This window comes from Pollicipes pollicipes, unplaced genomic scaffold (genome assembly GCF_011947565.3).
Source record: "Pollicipes pollicipes isolate AB1234 unplaced genomic scaffold, Ppol_2.1 Scaffold_1600;HRSCAF=1878_pilon_pilon_pilon, whole genome shotgun sequence".
Classification (NCBI taxonomy): Eukaryota; Metazoa; Arthropoda; class Thecostraca; order Pollicipedomorpha; family Pollicipedidae; genus Pollicipes; species Pollicipes pollicipes.
This window is the reverse complement of record NW_023595962.1, coordinates 7,885,175-7,911,161: the sequence shown is the minus strand read 5'-3', so window position 1 is coordinate 7,911,161 and position 25,987 is coordinate 7,885,175. Positions and strand designations below refer to the sequence as shown.

At 50.3% G+C, this 25,987-nt stretch overlaps 2 protein-coding genes across 2 annotated transcripts; both read right to left on the bottom strand.

Moving 5' to 3' along the window:
* Positions 1-151: 151 nt before the first annotated feature.
* LOC119093353 (gastrula zinc finger protein xFG20-1-like) lies at positions 152-5,757 on the bottom strand. The gene is made up of 3 exons (XM_037216313.1): positions 5,727-5,757; positions 5,230-5,433; positions 152-342 (listed from the first exon to the last, which is right to left on the bottom strand). Exons 1-3 carry the CDS (start codon positions 5,755-5,757, stop codon positions 152-154), a joined length of 426 nt encoding a protein of 141 aa, XP_037072208.1.
* A 1,827-nt stretch (positions 5,758-7,584) lies between these two features.
* LOC119093347 (protein tramtrack, beta isoform) lies at positions 7,585-24,926 on the bottom strand. The gene is made up of 8 exons (XM_037216300.1): positions 24,625-24,926; positions 21,647-21,834; positions 20,897-21,073; positions 20,469-20,512; positions 19,978-19,981; positions 19,276-19,329; positions 11,519-11,801; positions 7,585-7,796 (listed from the first exon to the last, which is right to left on the bottom strand). Exons 2-8 carry the CDS (start codon positions 21,827-21,829, stop codon positions 7,585-7,587), a joined length of 957 nt encoding a protein of 318 aa, XP_037072195.1. The 5' UTR covers positions 21,830-21,834; positions 24,625-24,926.
* Between the last annotated feature and the right edge of the window lie 1,061 nt (positions 24,927-25,987).

Sequence of the window (25,987 nt, the reverse complement as noted above, 5' to 3'; positions counted from 1 at the left end):
GAAGTCCCCTCAGAGCACCAGCCCCAAGAGCACGCGACAGCCGACAGGCCCCGCAAGCAGGGCCGGCATTTAGTCTGCGAGCATCAGCTCCTTGCAGTGCACGTTATACACGTTTGTCGCTGACACGTCCGCGGCTTCCGGCAGGCGATGCTCAGAAGGCCGCGGCCGCCACCAGCTCGGTGTGCTTGATGCGAACGTGACGATTCAGCTGGCCGACCGTGGCGAACGTCTTGTGACAGAGCGTGCAGATCGTGAGGCCCTGGTGCTGCTTGCGGTGCGCGTACAGAGACTCCTTGTACTTGTACGACCTGTCGCACTGGTCGCAGGAGTACCGCACCATGCCTGCAGAAAGGAGGCGACATCACACCAGGCCGCCGAGAGCGAGGACACCAGTCGCGGCCTCGAGGAGCAATGCCGAGCGAAATCATGCCTCGGTGAAAATATCACTTGATGATTATAGCTTGTTTACATCAGATGATATTTTGAACCAAGGGTGCTCATGCATACATGCGTTTCTACCCAGCCATCATACCAAAATTATTCCCTACCACAAGGAGCACACCTTTGCCGCCAAATAACGAAATCTATCTGATAAGTTATGGTGGTCGTGATCGTGATAGTGGTCGTCATGTAGCGATCGAAATTAATCTGATATGTAATAGTGATCGAGGCCGTGATCGTGAACCTGGTATCGTGATCGAAATCCATCTGATAAATCAAATGTCACATGTGACGTCATGCTTTACTTGCAAGCCGGTCGCCTACGCCGGAAGAGAGGGTTTCGACATGTTAACAACAGTCTGATTTATTTTCAACGTGATGGACGTCATTGAAATACACCTCGCTCAGAACACCTACTGTTCAGTCATGGCCTCCCTTAAGCCGGCACGACTTACATCTCGAACACGACTAGGTGGTGATAATATTTCGTTTCGGCACATGTGCACATCGCGTCTTTTTAATAACCAACCATCATCAAGCGTTAATAAGAAGTCTGTGGCCCGCATCGTTTAATGAGCATGCGATATCTCGATCACTTGCGGTTGTAAGAAGGCGCCTAAAAAAATTCATCCACCGACGTGCAACACATTATTAGCACAGGATGGACAGATCATAATGTTGTCTGTAACGCACCGAGCTTCCACGAACGTCACAAAAACTAGCGAAGCGCAAACTGCCAGCATCATGTATTACTCGTAATGAACCCCGATCACAAGTTCCGCAGTCAATAAATAAACGCGACGCAACGACCAGGAGGCATGATGACCTCGTTACGGGAATCCGACCTAAACCAACCTTGACGGCGGCTGCCAACAAAAAGTCGCGGTTGCGTAATCCAACATCACACCAATCCATGACATAGCACAGGGACACGGCACAAGCTCAGGCAGTTGCCGCTGTTCACGACATCATTACCGTTTAGCTCGAACTAAGAGCCGGCAACGTGTTCAGCTACACCTAGTTGCGTCCGGCTGTGTCGCGCCAACAGCGCAGTTTCTGATCCTATTACGGTACGCTGCGCGCAATGCGATCCCGCACGCCGAAAGATTGTATTCGTGCCCTGTAGGTTAAAGGGAATGCTCAGAACTTGAAGATGTTGAAGCACGCATTACATATGACGAAATAAGCTCACTCTAACAATAGGTATACTTTCAAGAAAAAGCCTCCCCTGAACGTCACAATTTCTGTATTTTGTAAAAAATATCCCTAAATACGTCATTCCTCCATTGAGTCGTCGTGCCTTGCACAAAACTGATTGACGGCTGATTAACTGACGGTCATTACATCTGGAAATGGTGTTCACGAACAACAAACATGGCCAACTCAACAAGGATCTTATCCTCGGCCTTGATTACCGCATGGCCAAGGACATGACAGGGTCTGAATGACGTTATGTTGGCGTCATGGACGCCTGGGTGATTTTGAAATAGTCCACATGGCATAGTCAGCACATCTTCGCGGGCATGTAGCTCATAACCTAGAGGGGCTTAGGTCTTGAGAGGGACACGGCTGTGATCTGCACCAAATTATCTGCAAGATGGCAATTTTAGTTCAAAGCCCCATGCACATGTGAAACACTCCGTTTAGGAAGCTAAAACCTTCCACGTTACAGGACTGGAGAGCGAACAGAACTGCACTAAAAACAATGCTAGAAACTGTTCAAATTATCCGCCAAAGAGTTCTAACTGCAGTTCCCCGATTGTGATATACCTCGGGCAGCGCAGGGCTATCCAGGAGAGTACCAGGCTCGGACTCCACATTCGCAGCGCAGTATTCCAACATTTGCACGAAATTTAAAGGGAGTGTTTTACAATTCCGTGGGGTTTTCAACTGAAATGAACATCTTTAACACCATTTAGTGCAGTCAACAACCCTCCCCTTCATAAGACTAAAAGCCCTTCAGTTCCTGAGCTACACGCACGCAAAGGTGTGCAGACTCTTCCGAGGAGACCATATAAAGGTCACCCAGATATCCATAACGTCACAATAGTGCCATTTACATATTGCCGTTCCATTTCTTTTTAAGTGATCGAGGCCAATAAAAATAAAATTATCGAGTCGTTCATATCTGGCGTTCGTAAGTACGATTTCTGAATAAAGCGGCCTTGAACTGGATTTTAATCAATGTTGTGAGAGGCACGACGACTTAATGAAACAAGGGCGCATTAAGGAATACATTTACTAAACAAAGAAATTGGGTTGCTTGGAACAGCCCTTTCCACCTAAAGTATACCTGCAGTTATAAGTGAGCTTATTCCATCATCTATGCTGCTTGGTTTATTATCATCAAATGTGTGACACTCCCATCAAGTATCAACATTATCGTGCCAACGTATAACGTTCTTTCCCGGGAAAAGCACAACATGGAACCAGTGAGGATGGGGATATTTCTTCTTTCTGAAAGATGGCACTACGTACCTGCCAATAACCATCCAGTCGACGAACCGATGACGAGATAACCCACGTGAGCGGTTATTCTGCACGAAAACTATCACCTATTTTACATTACCACTGTTCCATAGCATCAGAGGTGAAAAACAGTTTTCATCCGAAACCAAGTGCGGCAGAATCAAGTTCGTTTAAAAGAAAGGTTGTAAGTCTTAAGATCTTGATGCAAACATTACATGTGATGAAATAAGCTCACCTATCGCTACTGGCAAATTACTAAGTGGAAAAGGCTGCTCTAGAAAACACAATTTGTTTGCAACATATGCTCCTCAATACGTCATTGTTTGATTACACCATCATACCTTACACAACACCGACTGAAAGCCAACTGACGGCCGTCTTATTTGGAAATCGTGCTCATGCACGGCAGATATGAACAGGTCCAAAGAAACATGTTTAGCCTTAATTGTCACATGACCTTTGGAATGGCAGGATTCGGATGGCGTTATTGTGGTGTCATGGACACCAGAATGACCTTGGAATAATCTCCCCAAAACAGTGTGTACATCTTCGCAAGCGTGTAGCTCAGAAACTAAGAGGGTTTAGGATTTAAGGAGCGCAGAACTGTGAACGGCGCCGAATAATCTTCATGATCGCTATTTTAGTTCAAAATACCCCACAAATGTGAAACATTTCTTTTAATTGCTAAATAAGGCTATTCCACAACTGCGTTGTGTGACCTTGTGCGTTATGGTATAGGCGACTGTGGCGGTTATGCTACGATGAAGGCTACCTTACACCTGCTTGAAAATGTTTTATTATCTAAAGTAAGCAGCAAATATATCGAGGATTTTTGTGTAATGGCCGTCGGAGAACTTGTGGCTTTAACACACTATGATCTATCCAGACTAGAAGGCGCATCTTACACGACAGACATTCTGATCGCTTCGATACAGAACAGCAATGAGATGTCTGAGATTTTTACATGGATCCAACGAAGCAATCGAACTACTCAATCTTTGCTGACCTTCCACTGATTTGTTTCACGAGATGGCTCCGTTGAATAACATGTTATCTGATAAGTCTGAGCCGCTGATCTTAAGCCTCTTGCACATACAAAACTTTGAGCATGCGAATGACAAAATACGCTCTGGTACTCACCCTAACCACCTTTACCATATTACACGTGCTTAACCGGTCCTAAAAGCATATTTTAAGCCATGGTCATTTGTAACAAACATGCCTTTTCGTTCTGAAACAAGATAAGTCTAAGACAGGGAGTGAGCAAGAATGCAGCTTACCCAACATGCTTATGCAAATAGCGTATCCGGGTAACAATATTGACCTGTTTCTGTATATTTTTTCTCCACTGGGTCCATGTCATGTACGTGCTCTGCGTGCTCTGCATAAGGCAAGGAGGTATGATGATATGCAAGATCGTGCCATTTCTGCAGTCACGACCAGACGAGGCCACTTTGTTACATTACGAATGTACCTCTATAAATATGGAGCTGGCTACCTGGAGCTCGTTTACCCGCTTGATGGAAATCGCTGTGTTTAATTACAAGTGGTAAGTTTACGGATCAAAGTGCAGAGCGATGGCTCGATTCAGTTGTAGTTCGTTGCGGGATGCAGTTGGCTACTAACGCGCATGCCCTAAAACGGACAGGAATATTTTGCGTCACCACAGCTCCTTACGCATTTCCTCAGCAGATGAGGAAAACGACAGAAGCATCCTTCCAACTGTGTCCCATCTGATACGGCTTTCAATTCCCCCAATCATTTTGAGCAAGCCTCCACGACACCATGGCAGCAACTGCCATCTCAGCGGCCGGAGTGGTGAAGCCCAGCTTACGTGCATCGCGTCACGCTTTCGCCATTTCAGCCGTGGACGGTATGTCACCGGCATTCTATTCGCAGAAGCACTATGCTTCACACAAACACGTCTCACGTGACACAGCAACCACTGACAAACCACGTCGACATGGTGTTCATCCAAAACAAAGTGAAATCACACAAACCGCAAACCAGTTCCAAAAGCTCGTCATTACACGTTACACATTTCGCAACACCGCAAACGCGGCTCCCAGCTAACAGCCACTGACAGGCCATGTCGCAGCGGTGCCCAGCTATCTCTGCGTCACCCCAGAACTACGAATTTCACAATCCAACCCTAAAGCTCGTCGTTACACGAAACTCTGCCTTCCAGGACACAGCAGCCAGCGGCGAGCCACGTAGCTCCGGCCGCGGCCTCTGTTCAATCCTCAGCGGGGCTGGCGGTGCGTCTGATCGACGACGCGGGCGGCGTCTCGCGGCCGACGTGGCGCGCCTGGCGGCGGCGCGGCAGCGTCGGCACCAGCCGGTGCACCTCCTCCACGCTGAGCGCGTGCACGGTGCGCAGGTGCGCGCGCAGCGACGCCACCATGGAGAGCGTGCGGCCGCATAGTTGGCACGTCGTCAGTCCCTCGTGGGCCTTGCGGTGCAGCTTCAGCGAGATGGGGTGCAGGTAGCGCTGACCGCACGTCTCGCACGGGTAGTGACGCGCTGCCGGCGGGAGGGCGGCGTGAGTGCGTGGTAGCCACTGGGCGCAAGGCCGGTTTGTGATTCTCGCTGCCTCGCTGTGTGGCGCCCGCAATGTCATTTTGTGTGCATGACATGAACATCAGCGCGAAGAAAACTGGGTGCAAAACCAAAGTTGCAAGCACTTAAACGGCCGACAAGAGCGCTGCAGTGCTGTTGCAGACCGGTGTGTATTCTTATACGTTTGTTCGGAGCGCATTGTGCTTGCCAGTTCCACAACTCCCACATGACCATTCACAAAAAGTAGATCTGCCCACCGTATATTGACATCTGGCTGTCTTTACCCATGAAGCTCAAGTCAGACCACGCCTGGCCATGGTATCAAACACTCGAAGTATAAATAAGCATCGGACAAGCGCTGGTTTTTCCTAGCACCAACACACAACACGCGGACTTAAATGCAAATGGAACACATTTGGTGGCTTAAGTTGCTCATCTCCTGTGTGACGTGCCAATAAAACATATTAGTTACCACTTCACTACAACATATCGCCTTAATCATGGCAGCTTGGATGGCTGGGGTGCTTCCGTAATGCATACGACAACTTGGATGCAGCAAAGGTTCAGAGATAAATACAATTTGACACTTCTCGCGGAAGGGATATGCATCATTCGCCGAAGTTCATGGTATCAAAAGCGGTTCCTTGCTATACGGCAGGCCTAGTGTGCGACAGAATGATCAAACACTTTTCTAACAAAAAAAATCGGGCATACCCTTGTGGATTTTTGCTTGAATTGGCTGAGAAACTGAGATGGGTGTGAAATCTCTCTGTATGATCGGATGTAGCACCTCAGAAATGGACGCGAATGCCGTCTTCGAAGAAACTACCCCAACCTGGCGAGCGTGCAACGAGGTCCTGAAATCCACCACACGTGCAACAGCTTGAATGCGAGCCAACTAGCACTGGCACTCACAATCACAAAACATGGAGAAGCAAGCAACGTAAGTTCCCAACTTAGAGATATGTGGATCTACATCCCGCTGAGCGTGTCCGCTGAAGTACCAGCATGAAGTACCGTGTCCGCGTGCTCCATATGAAGGGGGCGGGGGCTTTGCTGAACATTTGTACCGTGGATAGCCTTACCATGGCATATGTAGGAGCCAAATATCCCGTCACACAATCTGCATGAGCGCACGCTGTGACGGTCGTCATTGGGGCACTCAGTTGCTGAGGCTTAATGGTGTCGCCTGCCTCTCAGCCTATCAGGAAGCGCGGACACCGTGGGGAATCAAGCCCCGTGCCTCCAGTTCCACAGACGCGCGGCTACCGGTACCCGAACACCCGGCGTAGAACACATCGGTAGAAACATCTCAGGGTTCATGACCAGACAAGGAAGTAGTGCGCCTCAGCCGCACCATTGTTGACTTCAAACACACCGCGACGGATTGTCACAAAAGACGGAGGCTTCACAAGCTGAGCGTTTCGAAAACCTAACTACAGACCAGGCACGGACAATCGCCCACCAATCAACTCAACTCGTATTTCTTGCCGATGACAACTGATGCCCTTGATGACCGCTGATAACCATTGCATGTCCTGCGCCTGGTCACATAACGTCGGCTCCAACATCACCAGAGACCGATTGCACAGACGGGCCCACAACGAGACTGAAAAACGCACGCGACACATACGTAATGCGAAATTGGAGTCCGAGCAGTAAAACCGCGCTAACGTCCGCACCACCGGCATATAGAACGCCGCATTGGTCACCAAATGCCCACCAGCGACAAAAGGCGTCAGCCTTCGTGCGCAGCTCGTGGAAAAATATCCTAGGCGGATAAGGTTGCGTCATGGACTCATAGAAGGGTCTAGGGTACTCTAAGGCTTCTTCCACTCCAATCCAAACACACACACTCACATCTACACACAAAAACAAGGCAATCTTCTTTAAAAAGACCAGATGTCAAAAGCCGCACGCATCCATGCTCCGCAGATTAAGGGCGGAAGCCGCCATTCATTGACCGACCACCGTCAGCACCGCTCGCCCTCCGCCCATCACGGCCCGCGTCGGCTGTACTGCACCAAGCACAACCGACACTAAAATCCCTCCGTTGCGGCATTCCCCCCGTCAATCACCGTCAGCGGCGGCATGTCTCCACCAATACACAGTCGCTCACGGCGGCGCGTCGAACACAGTGCGCGGATGCCCGCGAACGTCGACGTCGTGTGCGTTGCGCATGTGGCGACGCAGGTTGTGCACCATGCTGTAGATCTTGCCGCAAAGGGGACACGTCGTCTCACCAGAATGCTTCTTCATGTGCATCTGCCGCGAGTCCGGGTTGGTGTACGACTGGCCGCAGATCACACAAGAGTAGATGGCGCCACCTGGGGGAGAACGCAACCGTAAGCCAACGCAACAACGGCCTTCCCCGACAGATGCAACAAGGTTAGGTGAGACGGGTCGCCAGCTGACGGCGATCTTTACACATATGAAATGGAATAAAACGAATGCCTCCTTTAACTTGACATGTGTTTTGTAACCGACATATATCTGTGAAACTACCGGTTTCTCCGCGCTCACTATGCGCAATAGTTGAATCTAGTACGATTCCAACCTTCAAACTAGCGGCCTGTCGCCAATGGAAGGCCAAACGATGACTGATAACGATTTGATTGGTCGCACGCAAATAACCAGAGTGCAATATTGCATTGCCCATTCCTGGCGGCTCTTGGGATGACCAGCATTCCAAAAGGCTGACAAAGGAACACGAAATGCGCGTTTTAACTTTTGTAATGAACAGGCTAGGCACACCAGTACAGAATTCCATTCACCCTGTCCTACAATAAGACAGTAAACAAGCTGTTGTAAAATGAAGGGAAAGCAAACTTAAAAATGAGCACAACCCCATAGTCGACCCCTTGATGCAAAGTTCAGCGTCCCATTATAATTCTGACAGCAAAAATTACTGGTGCGGACAAAGCAATGACAGATCTAAATGAAGAGTGGTAGTTCATAAGCCCTGTAGATAAAAAAGCAAGCTAGCTATCACAGACTTCAAATATTACTTACTCGTGACAGGCATCTTCAACAGGGACACTTAAACAGTGAATCCCAGGCGTCTCCCACGAGTGCAACGCGAACGTTCTTCGGAAAACACGTCTTATTGCACAGTCCGACTCATCCATCAGTTTTCCAAAGCACTTTCGTCGTTCGCAGGCACTACAACAGTCGTTCGACGAAAACTGTCTTTCCGCGTGCGATCAATGAGCGCGTCAGTCGGGTGCCTTCCAAACGAGTTCATCGAAACACAAAATCACCGCGGTTCTGTAGCTGTTGACCAGGACGCGCTAACCCGCCTGGTCATGCACTTCCCGCCTGACCGAGACGAACATCGTCCGCATGCCCCACCACAGACTGCAGTGTCCAGAATGCTCCATCCTGGTTACACCCGGTGCGACACGTGTTGAAATGCATCACTCCGAAGGAATCCAGCTCCATTCCACTGCGTTCAGCGGAACAATTCCGTAGAGGAACGCAGCTAATTGCTCCTATGTCGGCCCGCTGGCGTAGCGTGTCGTGATGAGTCGGGGACACTTCTGCTCTCCCGGGCGTCTTGTTACGATGCAGATAGTGGCTGTCTTGGTCGTGGACTGCAGCAACCTATAGGAGAGACGAGTTGACAGCCGTCAGTTCCCGGCCAGCTGTCCGTCAGCTGCTGTCAAATTCATAATATCGTATGTCCTTATGCAGAAAAGGAGGCAGGGCGCGGCAAAGGTCGCACTTCCTGCAGAAAAAGTAACCCATCGCCATAACATAACGAAAGAACACCAAGCAGATTGTGCATAAATCCAGTCTTATTTCACACCAGATGGTAGTAAAATGGTGACGAATATCGCTCCAATGAGCGTCGCGACTAATGTCCAATATCCAGCCCATGGAATTTCTACTCAAAACTGTTTCGCCCTGAGCTGTTGTTCAGGAAAAACTAGATGACCTCGGTTGTCTCACTCGTCAAAGACTTCCGCACGTCCACGATTAAATACAATCACCAATTGACACAGAGGTGATTTTCAATGTCACCACAAGCATAACATGCTTACAAACATAACACAACGCACGACATTTCACATGCAATCCCGCATACGTCCTGCTGGAGGTAGAACGTCCGATGGTCGTTCAACTCGCAAGTGAGTGGGGCTACCATCCTACAAGAAGAGCTAAAAGAAGGCGGGGCAGCCTGAAGCTGTTCGCACGGCCAAATTCGTGTAACGGCATCTTATGCGCGACCCGTTCCCATAAAATAGAGCACATCCATCCTGGGCTGCGTTAAGTGAAACGTGACGTATTTGATCCACAATTCTGCTTCTCTCGTGTGTTGACGTTACACCGCCGCTACGCTGCACCATCCGATCAAACTGGAATAGCAAGCGGAGAGTGCCATCATGAATCAGGAGTACTATTCATTATCACGTCACTTCGACTAGTTCGCACTGGGTCACTACAATGGCAGCTATGGCAGGGACTAGTGCATTGCAATCATACAGACATGCGATTCTATGTTAGCTCAGTTCTTTTTAACAACATACGATACATTTGCTTGCGGTCATGATTATATAACATTAAGAGCTTCTTTAAAGGGGACGTTGCGCATGTCGTCATGAACTCCTCAATGCGGTGCTAACGGCTAATGTGATCATTAGGGGCTCCAGGATAACATTTTTTTTCTAGAAAAGTCTAAGTGTTCGGGACAAGTCTGGTTCGCTGCTTAAAGGTGAGTTCAGTGTGTATCATTATGCTTGAGGCGAGTTCAGAAAGCATCAACCTCGTACATGTTTAGAGGGTGCGAAACGGGGTCATAGTTCTGTAACTTTGAACTCTTTTCGCTCTGATGGGGCCAGGTTCCCGTTACAAAATATGCATTAACATCGACATTAACGTTTAAAACAAAGCCCCTAACGCTCTCTGACAATGCTGATTCCAAACTTCTGAACATGATACCAAGCTGATGAGTCGCTTAAGCGAAGGGAAATCAGAATACGAGAAGGGGGCGTCTAGCAATAGTTAAAAATGAAACGCTTGACTGCGTCGAACTGCGCATCAAACGAACATCAAACAACACAACACAACGAATCCTCGCGACATTAGCTCAATAGCGTAGGTATCTTCATGCAATGCGAGCTGATTTGACCCCTCTTTAACACCACCTGACCTCCTTTTGACCTTTCTGTCCTCTGAGGCATCGAACACAAGAACGTCAAGCCATGTGAGCTAAAATTGCATGTGCAAAAAAATTCATGAACATCATTACTCCATGCCTGACTAGCGACGGATTGGCAACTGACCGCGTTTTAGCGACCGCCTTCATTCCTGGCATCAAGCAGATGGAATATTGTTACGGAGCAGAAGTCGTGCGAGGCGCGATTATCTGTGCGCGGACGCTTCCTGAGCCCTGTTGGCCGATTGTCCTGAATCCCTGAATCTGTTTTACGAGCATTTCCGCGGTAAAGGTCTATGAGCTGGACGGGTATGTTTGGTGGGTATACATTTTACCTGCTGTGTCCCAACAGTTGACGGTTTTCACCTGGAAGCGTTTAGTACCTTTCGCGCGTGACAAAAATAGTGCAATGTTTGGTTTTGGTTTCGTGCACTGTCCAGGCAATGCAAAAGCTCGAAATGTGCGCAACATTATCAAAGCATACTACACCGAAGGCAAGGAGCAGCAGCAATGTCTACCGCAAGGCACCAAAGCCTTCTGATCGTCATGCTCCAATGCACGATAAAATGGATAGCCGTCCTTGGCTTCGCACTGAGCTGTTGGCTTGCTTAGCCACTGGCTGGTATCGATATGATTAGTTCGAACTCAACCAAAAGAACCTGTAAAGCTCAGACAAGGTAAGTTCTTCTAGATTAATTACACTAGATCAAACAATTCTCGTCCTGAGAATAAAGGATGTGATAGCATTTTCAGTATTTCACCAGCGACATAGAGGACAGCGTCAAAACGACTGCCGCTTCTTTCATGATCACTGACATCACTCGAAACCAGACAGAACACGACCGTCTCAGGCCTTCAATAGCAGTACATCACGGCCAACGCTGCTCCAACCACGGGCTTGGGTCCTGGTCGGCACCAGGTCCTGATACAGCATCAGGTCCTCATACAACAGCAGGTCCTCGTACGGTATCACACCCTGGTACGGCACCAGGTCCTGGTACGGCATCAGGTTCTGGTACAGCATCAGGTCCTGGTACGGCATCAGGTCCTGGTGCGGTATCACACCCTGGCACAGCATCAGGTCCTGGTACGGCACCAGGTCCTGGTGCGGCACCACGTCCTGGCACGGCATCAGATGCTGGTGCGGCATCAGGTCCTGGTACGCTATCAGGCCCTGGTACAGTCACGCGGACAGCCGGCGCACTTTCCGCTGACGCCCCTAGGATAGACCTGAGGCCCTACCGCAATCTACACACTACCGGACAGATAGCGAGCCCGTGACCGGAGCAGCGTTGGTCTTCACGCGTCGCTTGCGTCGCCTTTTTGTGTTTGAGACGGTCGTGTTCCCTCTGGCTGTGAGAAGTGTCAGCGATATTAGGAAGGCATTCATGGCTTCGATACTGTTGTCTATGCCAGTGGCGAATGATTCTGCGGATGCTGCGCCGTTCGTAAACGGGGATACAGGATTTCCGATGAGGTGGACGAATCCCTTGGCTGTCAATCCAGGCTTCTCCAGAGCAATGCTAGTCGATGACTTAGCAGTCCAGTCGATCAATAGAAAGCTAATGACGATTACCCGTCACACAGTGATTTTGAGTGGTGTACAACAATTTCTAATGATGTTGCAGTGGAGGGTATGTCAATGGTTAAGCTCTTCGCACGCATCGCAGACGGCTACAACGATCACCTCCAGTGGCTTCTGCGGGAGTTGGACGCCCACTGGCAGAAGAACAAGCACTTATAATCAGCGTGCACTGGACCCACTCCGATGCAGAACGATGTACAATGTGTGTTCATAACAATCATTTGAGTAACGATGTAACGTGAGAATTTGTTTCGCACAATTTTTTTTAGTCTACATGGCTTAACAGGTTCTGTTCTCTTGGTCAAAGCCAAACAGATAATAGAAATGTCGCAGTGCCGTTAGATTGGATAAAAGAGAAGTCAAATGTGCTCAAATCACATTTCTATGCGTCCCATTAAGCCATTTCACTTGCGATGATGCGTTTGACCTTCGTCTCAATTGAAAATATATCTCTTAAAGCACAGTTTCCCCTCCAACCTCCCACCCACTCTGCCACAAGAAGTCATATTATCCTGCGGTTACTTTACATGCCTGCTCGATACTATCATATAATCCGCATGGTAAAAAAACCAGCTAACGACTTTACTTCACTTATCCAGGTTTATGGAAAGGACGGGTCTTGAAATTATTTGCTGGCCTCTCGTGAGCGAAAATGACTGAGCCACTGACCTTTAAGCTCTTTGCGCATCTTCTAAACACCCACGCCTTTGGACAAAAATGGCACTACTGAACTCGGCTTGAACCGGAGAACCAGACCTAACCCTGAGCACCCACATTCCTCAAAAAGGCGGTCTTCTGGGACGCTTAAGTGGTCCTAAGCGCCCCGGTTCACTCTGCCAATAGTTCCGATTCTGTCTCCTCCCCACCCCCGTTACCCACAAGAAGGCACGGCCCCGGCGGCTCGGCCATCGCGCCTGCCCGGACATGTCACTCGCATTGGTGGTAGCAGACATTTGCTTACTTGATCCAACGCCAATATTGGCACATGTCATCGCAGTCAAGATATCGTTTAGGGATTAATATTAATGTAAGGTGGCCTGCGCTCATGTCACAGAAAACTCCGTGTGTGCCAACTCGGAAAAGTTCGAGAAACACGACACCACACCACCACCATACTTGGTCATGGCGAACTAATACGGCAGCTCCCGTACGCGCGTATATATGCAACGTGTATATGTACGTACCATGTATGCGCGATTCGATGCGATGTAATGAACCCAGTGAGGATGACAGAAGAAACTACATGATGGTGTCGCTGAAATAGGGCGAATGGGGCGTGCCATTCTACATGCCGTTTCGGTGTTGCGTAAATAGAGTCCAATATTGTTCTATAGATCAGTTTACGACATAAGTAATTAGTGGATAGAACTGATTGATGATGATACGAAACTGTTAGCATGGTGATGATATCGATGTGACTGATGTAAACCATTCCGTCCTCATATTGTTCTATATGCTATATGAGTCTGCTAAATCAACAGTCAACCTACGGATTGACCGCACAGCCAATGGAAAAGAACATGCTCGCAAACACCATGCTATTGCTTCTTTAGCCCCTAAAGCTCGTCTGTCTGCCTTCGTTAGCCAGTCGCGAGGAGCTGCAAAGCGAGATGCATTGACCCATTTTCGGGTTTTTCTATAACATGAGCACAGGATTCTTACACTTACCTACACTACATTAAAACCAAAGCGAGACGGAATGCATGGTGTGGTCGTTTACCGCACACCTTTATGAGTGCCTCACGTTTTCTATCCCTGAATTCAACGCCATACGCCCAAAATGTGTTGTCAGAACCATTGAAATCCGTTCGGCGCCGTGGCCTGCATGTCAACAGTGACCCCTTGGGTAAGTGACGGAAAACTGACCTCCCCTTGCCGGCGGCAATGCCCCAGTGACTTCCCAATTGTCATGGGGGGGGGGGGGGCTTTACGACGCACTCAGCTGCTGAGGCTATATGGCGTCGCCTGCCTCTCACCCTGGCAGGAAGGGCGGGCACCGCGGGGAATCGAACCCGTACCTCTGGTTGACTGCCCAATTGACATGCCGACGCGGTAACATCGCAGGGGCGCCTGAGCGGCGTCACGGGCAGGGATAGCTGACGAGGTCACGCAGGCGACCTTCGGCCACGGCGACTCCAGTCCATCGGGCTCTAGGGCCCAGAGAACTGTCACAGTGGGGACTCTGGGCGAAGCGCAAACTTCGCACGGGAGACCCGCGCCGTCCACTTCGCACATCTAATATGATGATTTGGGCTTTGGGGCGCACCGACTACGTTGATCTATGGCTTAGCATATGTAATTAGGTGCTGAAGTTGGAGGTTGAAGCGGAAGCATCGGTGTCTCACCTTTCAGATCGTCCAGCGGCAGTTAAAGACTATAATGAACACCTAAAACCACGGTGGCCTCTTTCCTTGGAATGCATTGCATTTTCGTATGCCGGTGGTCAGTGTCAACAATATCGAATGTTTCAATGTAGCACGGCTCTTACGTGATGCGTCTAGGTGATGCATGGCGATCATATGTTAATGATAGCAGGACGATAATAAAATAGCATGATTTCATATATCCGGGTGATACGAGCGCACGAACGCAGCATGATGAACCCTTCACCTATGAGTCCAGAACTATGGATTGGGCTCCAGGAAATATCGTGCCGGCGACTCAGAGGGAGAAAAAAACAGAGGGACGCCTTCTCCGTCCAGTGTGCGGGATGAGCCAGGCCTCGTGTTTGTGACAACTCGTCTTTCATGTTTTTGCTTGTTTGTGCCAAGACTGAAGCCTTTGGTCAGCACCTGGCACGATCGTAGTTCGTTGGCGACCGCGTGAGACGATCCATCGATCAGGTTCCCAAAAATGGGGGATGAAAGAGTCCCTACCCGGAACGAGCCTGACAGCCGATCTGTCAGACTGAGCCTGTCGGTCAGCAACCAGGGACATGGCCCATGCTGTCCCTTTGTAATGACTCCCTCCATCCGACATCACATGGCTGACTGAACGCACGCATGTGGGGTTAATGCTTACTCCGACGCATCGCACAACGAAAAGCAAAGAGAAGGACGAAACCAGAAGCGCCGCGCGGACGTGCAGTACACGGTCTGAGACATAACAATACCTTAGATCCAGATCCGCCCGGGGGCGGAAACCCATTTACAAGTTAAACTTCACCTCCGATTACACCAAATCAGTGCAAACGAAACGTGATCGAGCGTTGGAAAACTTTACCCAAGAGGACGTTAGCGGATAGAAATTCCCCAACGCATACGGCATGCAATGATGCATTCAACTGAATAAGTACCCCAGCAACGGATTAGACCGAACTTGAGAGCACCTGGGTTAACGCAATTAACCTAGAACTCAGAACCTTTAATTGCGATTCGGTTTGATATGCTGGGAAAGTATCGCAGACTGCGTATAGCCTACGGTATCAGGGAATGTCCCGAGCCCAACACCGCAGTCGGTGTTAAGTGCTACCTCCCTCGTGGCTTTCGTCTACTGAACCTCTCTGAGCGACCTGCCTGATGATGGTGTGGAACGCGGGCTGACGAGTCACCAAAGCCAGCTGATATTTCCAATAAATCGCAATAAATCACACAAGGCGCATAACACAGTCAGAGCTGCACACCGGCAGATACAGGCTAAAACCTGCACTCCACTCAAAGCGCGCTCGGTACTGCCCGCATATCCTCTAGAAAAAAAATCTGCTAAAAAATGCCACAGCTTAAGCAGTGTTCATGTTGGAATACACTGAAGCCACGCGCACCCGCCACGCCCACTCACTCACCTGCGCCCACGGCCGCCTCCGCCCGGCTCCAGCACCGCTCCAAACACTCCGTCAAAGCGGCGCCGGACCTGACCCCGGCGGGCCAGGTCAGAAGCCCGGGCCGGGTCACGCGTCGCCCCCCGGTCCGTCCTGGGGGGACGCGGCGCCTCTCTCCTCCCCCCCCCCCCCCCGCCGTCCTGAGCGAACCGGACAAGCGTAATACACGCGAACACGGGCAGCGGCAATAAAAGAGCGCGTTTCGGCACTGTTTTTGCTGCATGTCCTGGTACTCAGCAGGCGTACAAGCATGAAATTAATTTCGAACCCTTTTCCTGGCGACACTCTTCAGATCTGAATCTCACAGGATGGCCTCGTGGCTGCCGGTCAGGGGAAGACGGCGTAGCAATCAGACATGTGCGGGGATTCCAGAAATCTAGAGATGAGCACCGACCGGAACTGTATCTTGGGCCTTAGTTCCCAGATCTTTCGGGATCCAAATCCAATATCTACAAACACGTCGGCAACCACTTGGTAATTTCTACCAACGAATTTTGAGTTTATGCATCGGTTTCAAGTTTTGGCGACGGATCTCCGAGAATTCTTTGAGAGGCCTTTTCATTGGTTCATTAAGGTTCTCACAGGACGCGGCAGTCATTTCCGCGTTGAATCGCAAGATCTTTTAGGATCCACCCGATATTACAAGCGCTCTTCACATTGGTATCCCCGCCATTCTGCAACCTGTCTCAAATGACACAGATACTATCTGCTTTGTGACAATTACAGAATACGACGTCGCATGACCAGAATTCACTTAGGGTTCCACACAATATCTGCTACTATGTGTCATGTTTTTGGACTACCCTGGAAGACGCCGGTCAAACCTTCCCATCAGCCAAAAGATCTCTGAGGATACTCTAGAAGATAGTGTTATGATATTTTTGTTTGTGTCTGTCATGGAGGACCGCGTGGAGAATCTCCGACTTATTATTTATTGCTATTTCTGGGTTCCGACATCCAGCTTATCTTAAGAAGAATCCTCCAGGATCCAGACTGATTTTAATAGACGTAATGAAATGAGAGCCTGCCATTCAGGATACACCTTCAAATTCGCGCACGTTTGTCCGCATTCGGCATTTCACGAGGCAAAATTGAAATTTGGAAGCGATTTGTTAAGTGGTACTCGACCGTACTGAGCACTTTGAGGGTGTACTGGAAAACCCTATGCTTATGATGTTAGCAAATGTCGTGCTCATTCAGATGTTGCTTGCATGACAAACAATTACCAGCAAAAAAGTTTGTCAACATGGCTATGCTGAAACCCACAAAACCACATGAAACGCGCTGGGAATGGATTGTTTCAACTTTGCTCCTCTTTAAGAAACGGCGGACAAGCACATATCCGAAGTAGGAAGGAAATGACATAAGCTAATTGCATCAACATTTCAGAACTTCGGTCGTGTTTGCCTGTATGACCGCCAATGATCTTTCCTCCAACAGTTTCAGTAACCCTCAGCCGTGATTGAGATAGCTCACACCAACAGCTGGCACGCTCGCTGAACTTGCAGCAATCGAAGTGCAACACAAAAGCAGATAATTCCAAAGACCACTGCAAGGAGTGACACCGCTCCCAGCAAACGGCACGGGACGTGGGCTGACCGACAGGCTGAACCAGAGGCGGAACCACCTCAGAACGTCAGTGACGTGCGGCATTGCACCAGTGTGCCAATGATCCCGCTGGCACCGTAATAATGTGGCTCACGGAGCATTGGTGCAGTTGTGAAGGCGGCGCCACCTGCTCTCGCCCCCCCCCCCCCCCCCCCGCCGCCTGGTGGCCGAGCTCAGCCTGCCACCCGGCCGCATACCGCCTGAGGTCAGCCTGAGTCCAGCCTGCCGCCTGCCGCCGTCTCGCGCCGCGCCTGGCCCGGCAAGTAACATACACACACACACACACATACATGCATGCGGCGGCCGGAGGTCAACGGGCCGAGGTCGGGTCGGCCCAGCTCCCGGGGACCTGTCGGGGACCACTGTCGCGTGCAGCCCAGGCAAAATGGTCGATTACCCACCAGGCAACCCCGCAATGGTATGTGGTGTTGAAGCCAGTTATATGAAAAATGCCCTAGTTTCAGAACATTTGCTGCAAACTCCAAACACAACGTTACGGTCGTTGTTCAATTTTTGAGCTTTGAAACCGCTGGAACTAATACCACCGAGTCATCACGATCACTACAGATCATAATGGTGTAATACTTTTACGCCGCCTCTGACCGGCAAATACGTCTTGCAAAAGGCGTACAGAAACCAGGAAATAACCCTTGGTAGCTTCACAGCAAGTGGAACACGACATAAATGAACACATTCAGAATCACATTTAAAATTTTAACGTTAAAAGCCTTCTCATCTTCAACACAGGAAAAATTCAAGCAGCTTGCATAATTTGAAGAGGTCAAGCGCACAGTTTAGTTGGTCGTGCTACAAATACGTCTTGATATCAAACCAAATCTGGTAGGCGAGCAAGCTTGTATTCCACACCTCGATGCTGGTTTTGATCTCCACAAGCGGCCAGAAAGAGAACCGCCAGTGCTGGCTGCCCGGAGATGAGCGAGACATGCCCGATAGCATGCTCGTGAGCCATGCTCATCGTGGGACGGTGCCGTTCATTCACTGAACCCCCCCCCCCCCCTCTCTGGGGCACCGATGTGGCCTTTCTGACGCATCCCCGACTGAGTCTATTCTCCCTAGCGTTCCGTGACCCTACATGACCACGACCTCGGCCCGTGACCTCCCGCCGGACCCGGTCCCGCCGTCCGGCCCGCGCTGCCGTTCCCAGAGCGCCTCTCTGGGAGAGGGGGGGGGGGGGGCAGGAAACGTCACGCCCCCCATGCGGAAAAGCGGAAAACGACGGCCGGCTGGCGCCATGGCCGGTGGGCGTTAAGGCATTATTAGTGCGGGGTTGATTTTGGCCCCGGCTGTGCTCCAACGGCAGTTTGGGAGACAACTGGCATTTTACAAATCGACGTGACGTTCCAGCTGTCTACGAAGGCTATGGATGGGAGGGGGACAGGACTTCACAGTTAACTTAACCAGACGCGTTTGCTCTTCGATTTCGACGCCCGTTCATCAGCGACATAGAGCTCCTCCAAAAAACAGATGGCAGCAGGCGCGGCGGAGAGGCACCGCCAACGCCCCGGGGTGGTCACAACTCGTGGGACTTCGCTTCCTGTCGCGCGGCGCGGACTGGGCCGGGGCTGGGCGGGCCGGACAGCGCGTCAGGGTCAAACAAACGCACACACAGCCGCCTACCTTGTACGGCGCCGTCGTCGGCGTTTCGCTGCGAAGGCCCGGGGGCGGAGACCACTGCAAACGGACACAGACTGGCGTCAGGGGGCCAACGCACGGAGCGCCGGCGGCGGGGCTAGCTGGTGACGACTGCGTATCGAAGGGGTGCATGTGCACTCTCACAAATGTGCGCAGACTATGTGTCCAGAACGCGCAGGAGGAATCGCACAAGATGGCAATAGAGCATGCTCAGCACCCAGGGGGCTGAAGACAGAGGAATCCAACTGACTGTCGACAATGCGAAATCAATCATCAACGCATGAGCCCAATTCTGCACAAATTACAACTAACCCCTGCATCGCGAAGGCGATTGCACGCGGGTGACTTAGAACGCACCACTCTCAATAACAGTGGGAATGTGATGAAGCCCGTAGATGTTTTCGAACGCAACGTCATAGCATAAATCCGAACTTACTTAAAGGGTTTTGTGACTACAGAAAACTAATTTCTCCAGTCCTTTAATCTTGAAATGCAAGATCAAACGTGGCAAAATCTCCCACCTCCGCCGCATCCCGCGAGTTCCTCACCCACTCCTCGCGTACCCCACTCACGGCAGACGTAAACTCGAGATATCTTCAGCATCGCCACACCGCAATGAAAGCAGGCGCGTCAAAAACCACCCGCCGCGGGAACCGAACCCAGGCCCCTGCCGGCGGCGCCACTCACTGGACTGCGCGGAGGGTGTCAGCGGCAACCGCTGCTGCTCCAGCTCCCCGTATCCGCCCTCGTACTCGGCCACGTGGTCGAGCGTCTCCTCCAGGCACACGTCGTCGTCGGTCAGGTCAATCTTCTCCACCTTGATGGCGCCGTCGGCGGGCGGCTGCTGCTGCGCCGGCGGCTGCAGCGGCGACGGCGGCGCCGGCAGCTGCTGCGCGGCGGCCGGCAGCTGCTGCGCGGCGGTCGGCTGCTGCTGCGCGGACGGCTGAGAGGCGGGGCGCGGCGAGGCGGCCGGCGTGCGCTGCGGACTGCGGCCGGGCGAGGCGGCCGGCGAGGCGAGCCGCTCCGCGCCGGCCGGCGACGAGTCGGAGACGCGCCGCCGCTTCGCGGGCGGACTCGGCGGCGGCGGTGGCGGAGGCGGCGGGGGAGGCGGAGGCGGCTCGGACACCGGCACGGGGCCCGGTTGCGGCGCGCGGCGCGGCGCCGGAGACGGTGGCGCCGCCTGCCGCGCCGGTGGCGCCACGTGGTGGACCGGTGGCGCCGACTGGCGGCGAAGAGGACGGCGAGTCAGACGGCGGCGACACGGTTCAGCTGCTGGGACGATGGCGGCCAACGACCTTATTCACTGCGGCCTTGCGGCCTGCTAGTGGGGATGGGTCGTGTAAATGCGTACGTGGGCGTCTGCCAACACACGGCGCATGAACGCTGCATTCTCCGGACATATCGGGAGACAGGGCGTCACAGGGCAAACGACAGGACATCCGGCAGCAAGCACAAGCCGAAAATAGAGCCAGGCTTCAATCAGTCCCCACAGGCAATCAGTGTGAAGCGTCGCGACATCAAATATCAGACATGGAATGCAGTGTTGATTAACGCAAACATCACTGTTGCGGAGCACCAGGCGGCGGTTCTTCAGAGACGCACTCACCTTCTCTTCATCGCCACTGAGACCCCTGATCTGCAACATCTCCGCCGTCTTGATGAAGCTGGCCAGCTGGCTCTGCGACACGTTCACGCTGCCCTTGTACATGAACTCGATGATGGCCCGCAGGTCGACAGCCGACGTGTCCTTGAGGAAGATCACCATCTGCTGACATGGCAGGTCCTGGAACGGCGCCAGGTATCACTCACAACATCGCTGTGTTTGCGCCGCACCTGAGCGCGCTGGGCTGTGCTGGGCCCGCGATGGGCTGAACACAGCGGGCCGCCTGCACTTCTACACGGCTTGCAGTCGCCAAGTCCTTGCATTGCAGCTGCCTGGCCGCAGTATGCTGCCAGGCAGCACCAGCGGCCCTGTCCAGAGGCAGTGCGCCGGTGCGGTACACCACGGGGTCCAGCTCGGCTCCCACTACAGCGGCTCCACGTACACCCACGACCACGCCGTGACGCCCCGGCCGGCCTGCCTCGTTGTAGTCTCTGCCTTACACACCGTAAGACTCCGTACACGCGCGGCGAGCGAGCCTCCGGGCTCTCACGCCGGCGTCACCCGCTGCGTCTCGCCGAGGCCTCCCTAGCTCCGCCACACGCCTTCAGCGCCTATAATCATCGACCAGTGTGCCTGCCGCGATGCGCATGTCAACAGCAACGCCCTGCGCCGACATCGCCACGACTTTGGTGTGTGGACGTGCCGCGGTGCCGTCGCAAAGCCGCGGCGCTGGCCCGCCGCGCGTGATCGCACCTTGAGCAGTTCGCGGAAGTAGGGGCTGCAGGCGGAGAGCATCATGCGGTGGGCGCGGAGCCGCTGGCCCTCGCAGCAGAGCGTGATGTCCACCAGCTCGCCCTGCTGGCGCAGGCTGTTGAACAGTGACGTCACGCTGCCCTGGAAGCCGTCCCACTTGAGGCAGAACGTCTGGCCGTCCATGGCGTCTGGAGCAGACAGGGAGTCAGCGTTAATCACGGCGCACGCTCAGAGAGCACTCACCTTACCACAGCTGCTGCCATTACAATGTGAGATAGGCGACCATCATTGAGGTACTGCATTACGCAAAATTTGGTCGAACATTAGGGCTTAACATGCTAAAATAGCATAAGTTGTATTGAAATCCATAATATTCCAGGCTAACAGTTATTCACAGAAAGTTGAAATTCATGTCAAAATTGTGATTATAAAAAGGCAGAACAGCATTCACTTGTGAACTTTGTGAACACTGGTGAGCCGGAAGTGGCATTCAATATTGCATCCATATGGATGGAGCACACCTAATATGACCCATTGTAATGGGCTCCCAGAGCATGGCAGGCAATATATAGCATGAGCAGAATGTAACCCTTGAGTACAAATTGTGAATGACATCACTTGTAAACTGTGTCTCTTTGGGATCAGTACAACTGTGGTTATAAAAAATTCTGAATTTAACTGACTCATATTTTTAAATAAGGTAGCAGCAATAGCCTTATTCTTCAGAGAAAGACGGGATAGTGGAGATACGGATGGGTTGATATTTTAGCAACATGCCTTTATCAAAACAATGGTTATTACAGAAAGAATCATCATCCAAACCATGGTCCTCATCTGCTGTGTCACTAACATGCCAGATAAGGTGCATCTACTAAGAGTTACTAACAACAGGTTGCAATAGCAGCATTTTAAACCAGAATGAGTAATACACTGCTGACATCAAACCTGACAAAGGGAGTCAACAGGCCCATTCAGACACCAATTTTTAATGTGATGCCTGCCACTCAGCAACCAGCAAAAAACTGGGAGGGTGTTTTGATACCTGTGTATTTATTTTCATACTTCACAAAGCATAAAAAATATGTTGGTAGCATCCATACTTCATACCGAGTTCCAGTGCAAAAATTTGACACTTGGTGCATGTAAGAGGGTTGGGTCCATGTGCACCTAAGAGGAAGTAGGCCAACTGGCAATACCTATTCAGAAGGGAGCTGAGCGATGATTGATGTGGGCAAGACATCCTGCAGTAGCAATATCTCCTGACTGAGAAACATGTGGCTCAATCAAAGGGAGGAGCTGGTGATGAACAAAACTGCACCCTAAAGGTAAGGCTTCAAAACAGCTGCAAAGAAACATCACCAAGATGCCAGTAACAACAGTTGTAATCCATGCACGTTGACACATTTTGCAGCTTGTAAATTTCACTCTTACCAACTACTGAATACTGGGAGAAGAAGTTTTGGTGATGCTACTATCTTGTACAAAAAAACTTGAACAGTTACAATCATCTAGTTTGCACATAGAGTAGAAGAGTTCTGAAATGTGTCACTGCTTACTGCTAAAAATTCATCATGGTATGATTAAATGGCCCAGAATTATACAAATAAGCCCATCATTTGTACACCTGACTCAGCAGGATCAAGTCAGCTTCCACGGGCAATGCACGTTAGTATGCCTCGCCTAGCCTTGTACGCCCTTGCCTTGCCTTGCCTAGTATTCCTTGCTGATAACAGGTGCCAATCAACAAGTCAACATTGGCACTTTTGAAATCTAAATGAAGTGGATGTAAACATCTACCAAGTGAGACATTCATGCACATGCATACCTGATGCTGAATGATAGGCAGGAAGCATCCCTTTCCACATGATTACAAGCCGAGTTGCAGATGTGACAGCAAAACCAGGTAGCCGAGCATCAAATGAAGCTTACAATGACCAGTTAAGCACCTAATGACTAACTGGTGACTCTCCACATTAAGTAAATATTGATGCTCAAGAACACAAAAAGGACTGAAACATTCAGAGTCACGCACCTTAACCATTAAACTATTCCCAATGAGCTTTATCAGAGCATAGAATTGGTGGCCTGCCACATGAACTTGACCTTGATGCTTGAAAGCACACAAATTTGACTCTCCCAGAGCAAAACAAGCTTATTATCTAATTAAATAGGTAAAAAGCCATGCTAGCATGTTAAAAAATGAACTCAGTACAAAAGATCCAGGGAATATACATTTAACATGACCTTCATATGCTAGAAAATTTAACTGACTTTTGGAAGGCCACTGAACTTTTAATCACCTGTGCACCAGCAAGCAAATGTTCTGAATTAATTACATGTACTTCAGCCAGCATGCAAAAAATTATATCCACTGTGTGTACACCAGCACATCAGTGCACTGAACCTCACTTGCAAAAACCAAGTCCAAAACACATTGGCTGATTTTTCAAATTATTCCAGTGCATTTTCTGGTATTTGACACCACCATGACCCAACTCCCAGCAATGTAGCATGTAGTTTTTGCAGCCTGGTTCTTCAGTACTAAACATTCTTATTACAAACACAAATGAGTAGTTTGTCATGAGCTGTTTGTTCTACAAGCATATAAAAATGTTACACATTTATCATAAAAGTTGGCAGCACCAACTGCATTGCCTTGTTTGTTGCAACTGCAGGATTTGTGCATGATCTTTTGATAAATTGTTCAGATTGCTTGCCTGTATATTCATAATTTTGTGCCTATGTTACCCAGTTATTGCTTACTTGGATTCAAAACAGTATCTGCATTTTATTTATTGAGAAACATTAATGTTGTCAGCAAACCATTGCTAAGCTACATCTACTCACCCACTAGATGAGTGACAACTGCAAATAGTGAACTTAACAAGCCAAATGCCAAAACCCAAGAGCAGTGTACAAGTAGCCACTAAAGGACTGTCACCAGTAGAACCACAAGAAAAAGACATAGGTCTACGTACCTACCCAGGTCCCAACACACCTGCCTAGCTGTGGGTGAGCAACGCTCCACGCAACGCGCGGCTTCTGTCGTGGCGGTCCTCAGTACGCCCTAATCATAAAATCAATATCCACTAACGGTGACTTGCTGGCACAAAACTTGAAAACGGCCGGCCAGTTTATGTCGTGCAAGAACAAAGATACAATCCTCTCAAAAGTTCAAAAACCCTTTTCGATTCATGTGAGGTCACATTGGTAATAGGAATACCCGCACGACTCCTGCATACCATGTAACCGAAATCATCAATTTCAGGAGACCACACCAACGAAGTTGAAGCAAATGAGGCGATTACAGCGCGCCTAGTGCGCCGCAAAGGATATCAGCGGCTCGTTCAAGATGGCTACTTTACAGGACAAAATACTTTTTCACAGCCATCCTCGCAGCAACTCAGAACGTCTCTCACTGATTTTCTTTGAATGAGCACAAAGCCTAATCAAGATTGGCATTTCACCAGCAGTTCTCAAACTGATGACACTAAGGCAGGACCATAGTTTTGTGCAATAGCAGATCAAAAATGACTGAACGAACCACAAAATAGCCAACAAGCAGGGTTCTCCCTGGAATGAGCCACTCTCTACTCAAAATTCGGGGACTTGAGTCCAATCTGGTGGAGGGAGCGGGAATGAAGCTGAAGTCCCTCACCCTACTGAAAATAAAATTTAAAAAGTGACAGTTTTACCTCGAAGGCACGTCCCCTTTCCAACATAAACCACTTTGAGCAGTGGCGTCCGGGATCGTAAACACTTCACCAGGCCAGTGCTTGTTTCGGGATCAGTTGATTCATGATTTATGAGTCACGTCATTTTGGTGAGTTGCAAATGAATTGATCGGTTAGTGCAAAATTGACATAGTAACCCACGAACTAAAGCATCGGCGCTCCTAAACAGGGTTTGACTTAATCAAGAAAAGTCCACGTCAAGACCAAATAAATTGATTTAAGTTTGATTTGTTCTCAATCAGCACTGTTCAGTTTCATCAGCGCATCACATAACAGTGTAGGAGAGGAGGGGGGGGGGGGGGGGGGAGGTGAGTTGTATGATGCCCAGGTAGCATCAGGCTAGTTAATACCAAATCTACGTGACGGATGATAGTCTCGGGCCATTCAGCTGACCCACAACAGTTCACTTTACCTTTCAGTGCGCTCCCAGGCACTGAAAAAACTCCGGCCACATTCGTGCACACCTCTTAGGCTGAGCGCGACAAGCCTGTCTTGCATTTCGTTGACTACTGAAGCAATCGGCGTAAATCTGCTTATAAGGGACTAAGGCATAACCAGATCAGGCTCAATGCCAGGCTGATTAGTGGGCAAGTACATTCATCGTAAA

Excerpts from the sequence above, each read along its gene's own strand:
- LOC119093347 (XM_037216300.1), bottom strand. The coding sequence starts at position 21,829 with ATGGACGGCCAGACGTTCTGCCTCAAGTGGGACGGCTTCCAGGGCAGC. Across the intron at positions 21,074-21,646 it reads ACTTCCGCGAACTGCTCAAG|GACCTGCCATGTCAGCAGAT; the intron begins GTGCGATCACGC and ends GCGCCGTTCCAG. Across the intron at positions 7,797-11,518 it reads GACCAGGACCCAAGCCCGTG|GTGGCGCCATCTACTCTTGT; the intron begins GTTGGAGCAGCG and ends GTTCTCCCCCAG.
- LOC119093353 (XM_037216313.1), bottom strand. The coding sequence starts at position 5,757 with ATGGGTAAAGACAGCCAGATGTCAATATACG. Across the intron at positions 5,434-5,726 it reads CAGCCAGATGTCAATATACG|CGCGTCACTACCCGTGCGAG; the intron begins GTGGGCAGATCT and ends TCCCGCCGGCAG. Across the intron at positions 343-5,229 it reads GCTGGTGCCGACGCTGCCGC|GCATGGTGCGGTACTCCTGC; the intron begins GCCGCCGCCAGG and ends TCCTTTCTGCAG.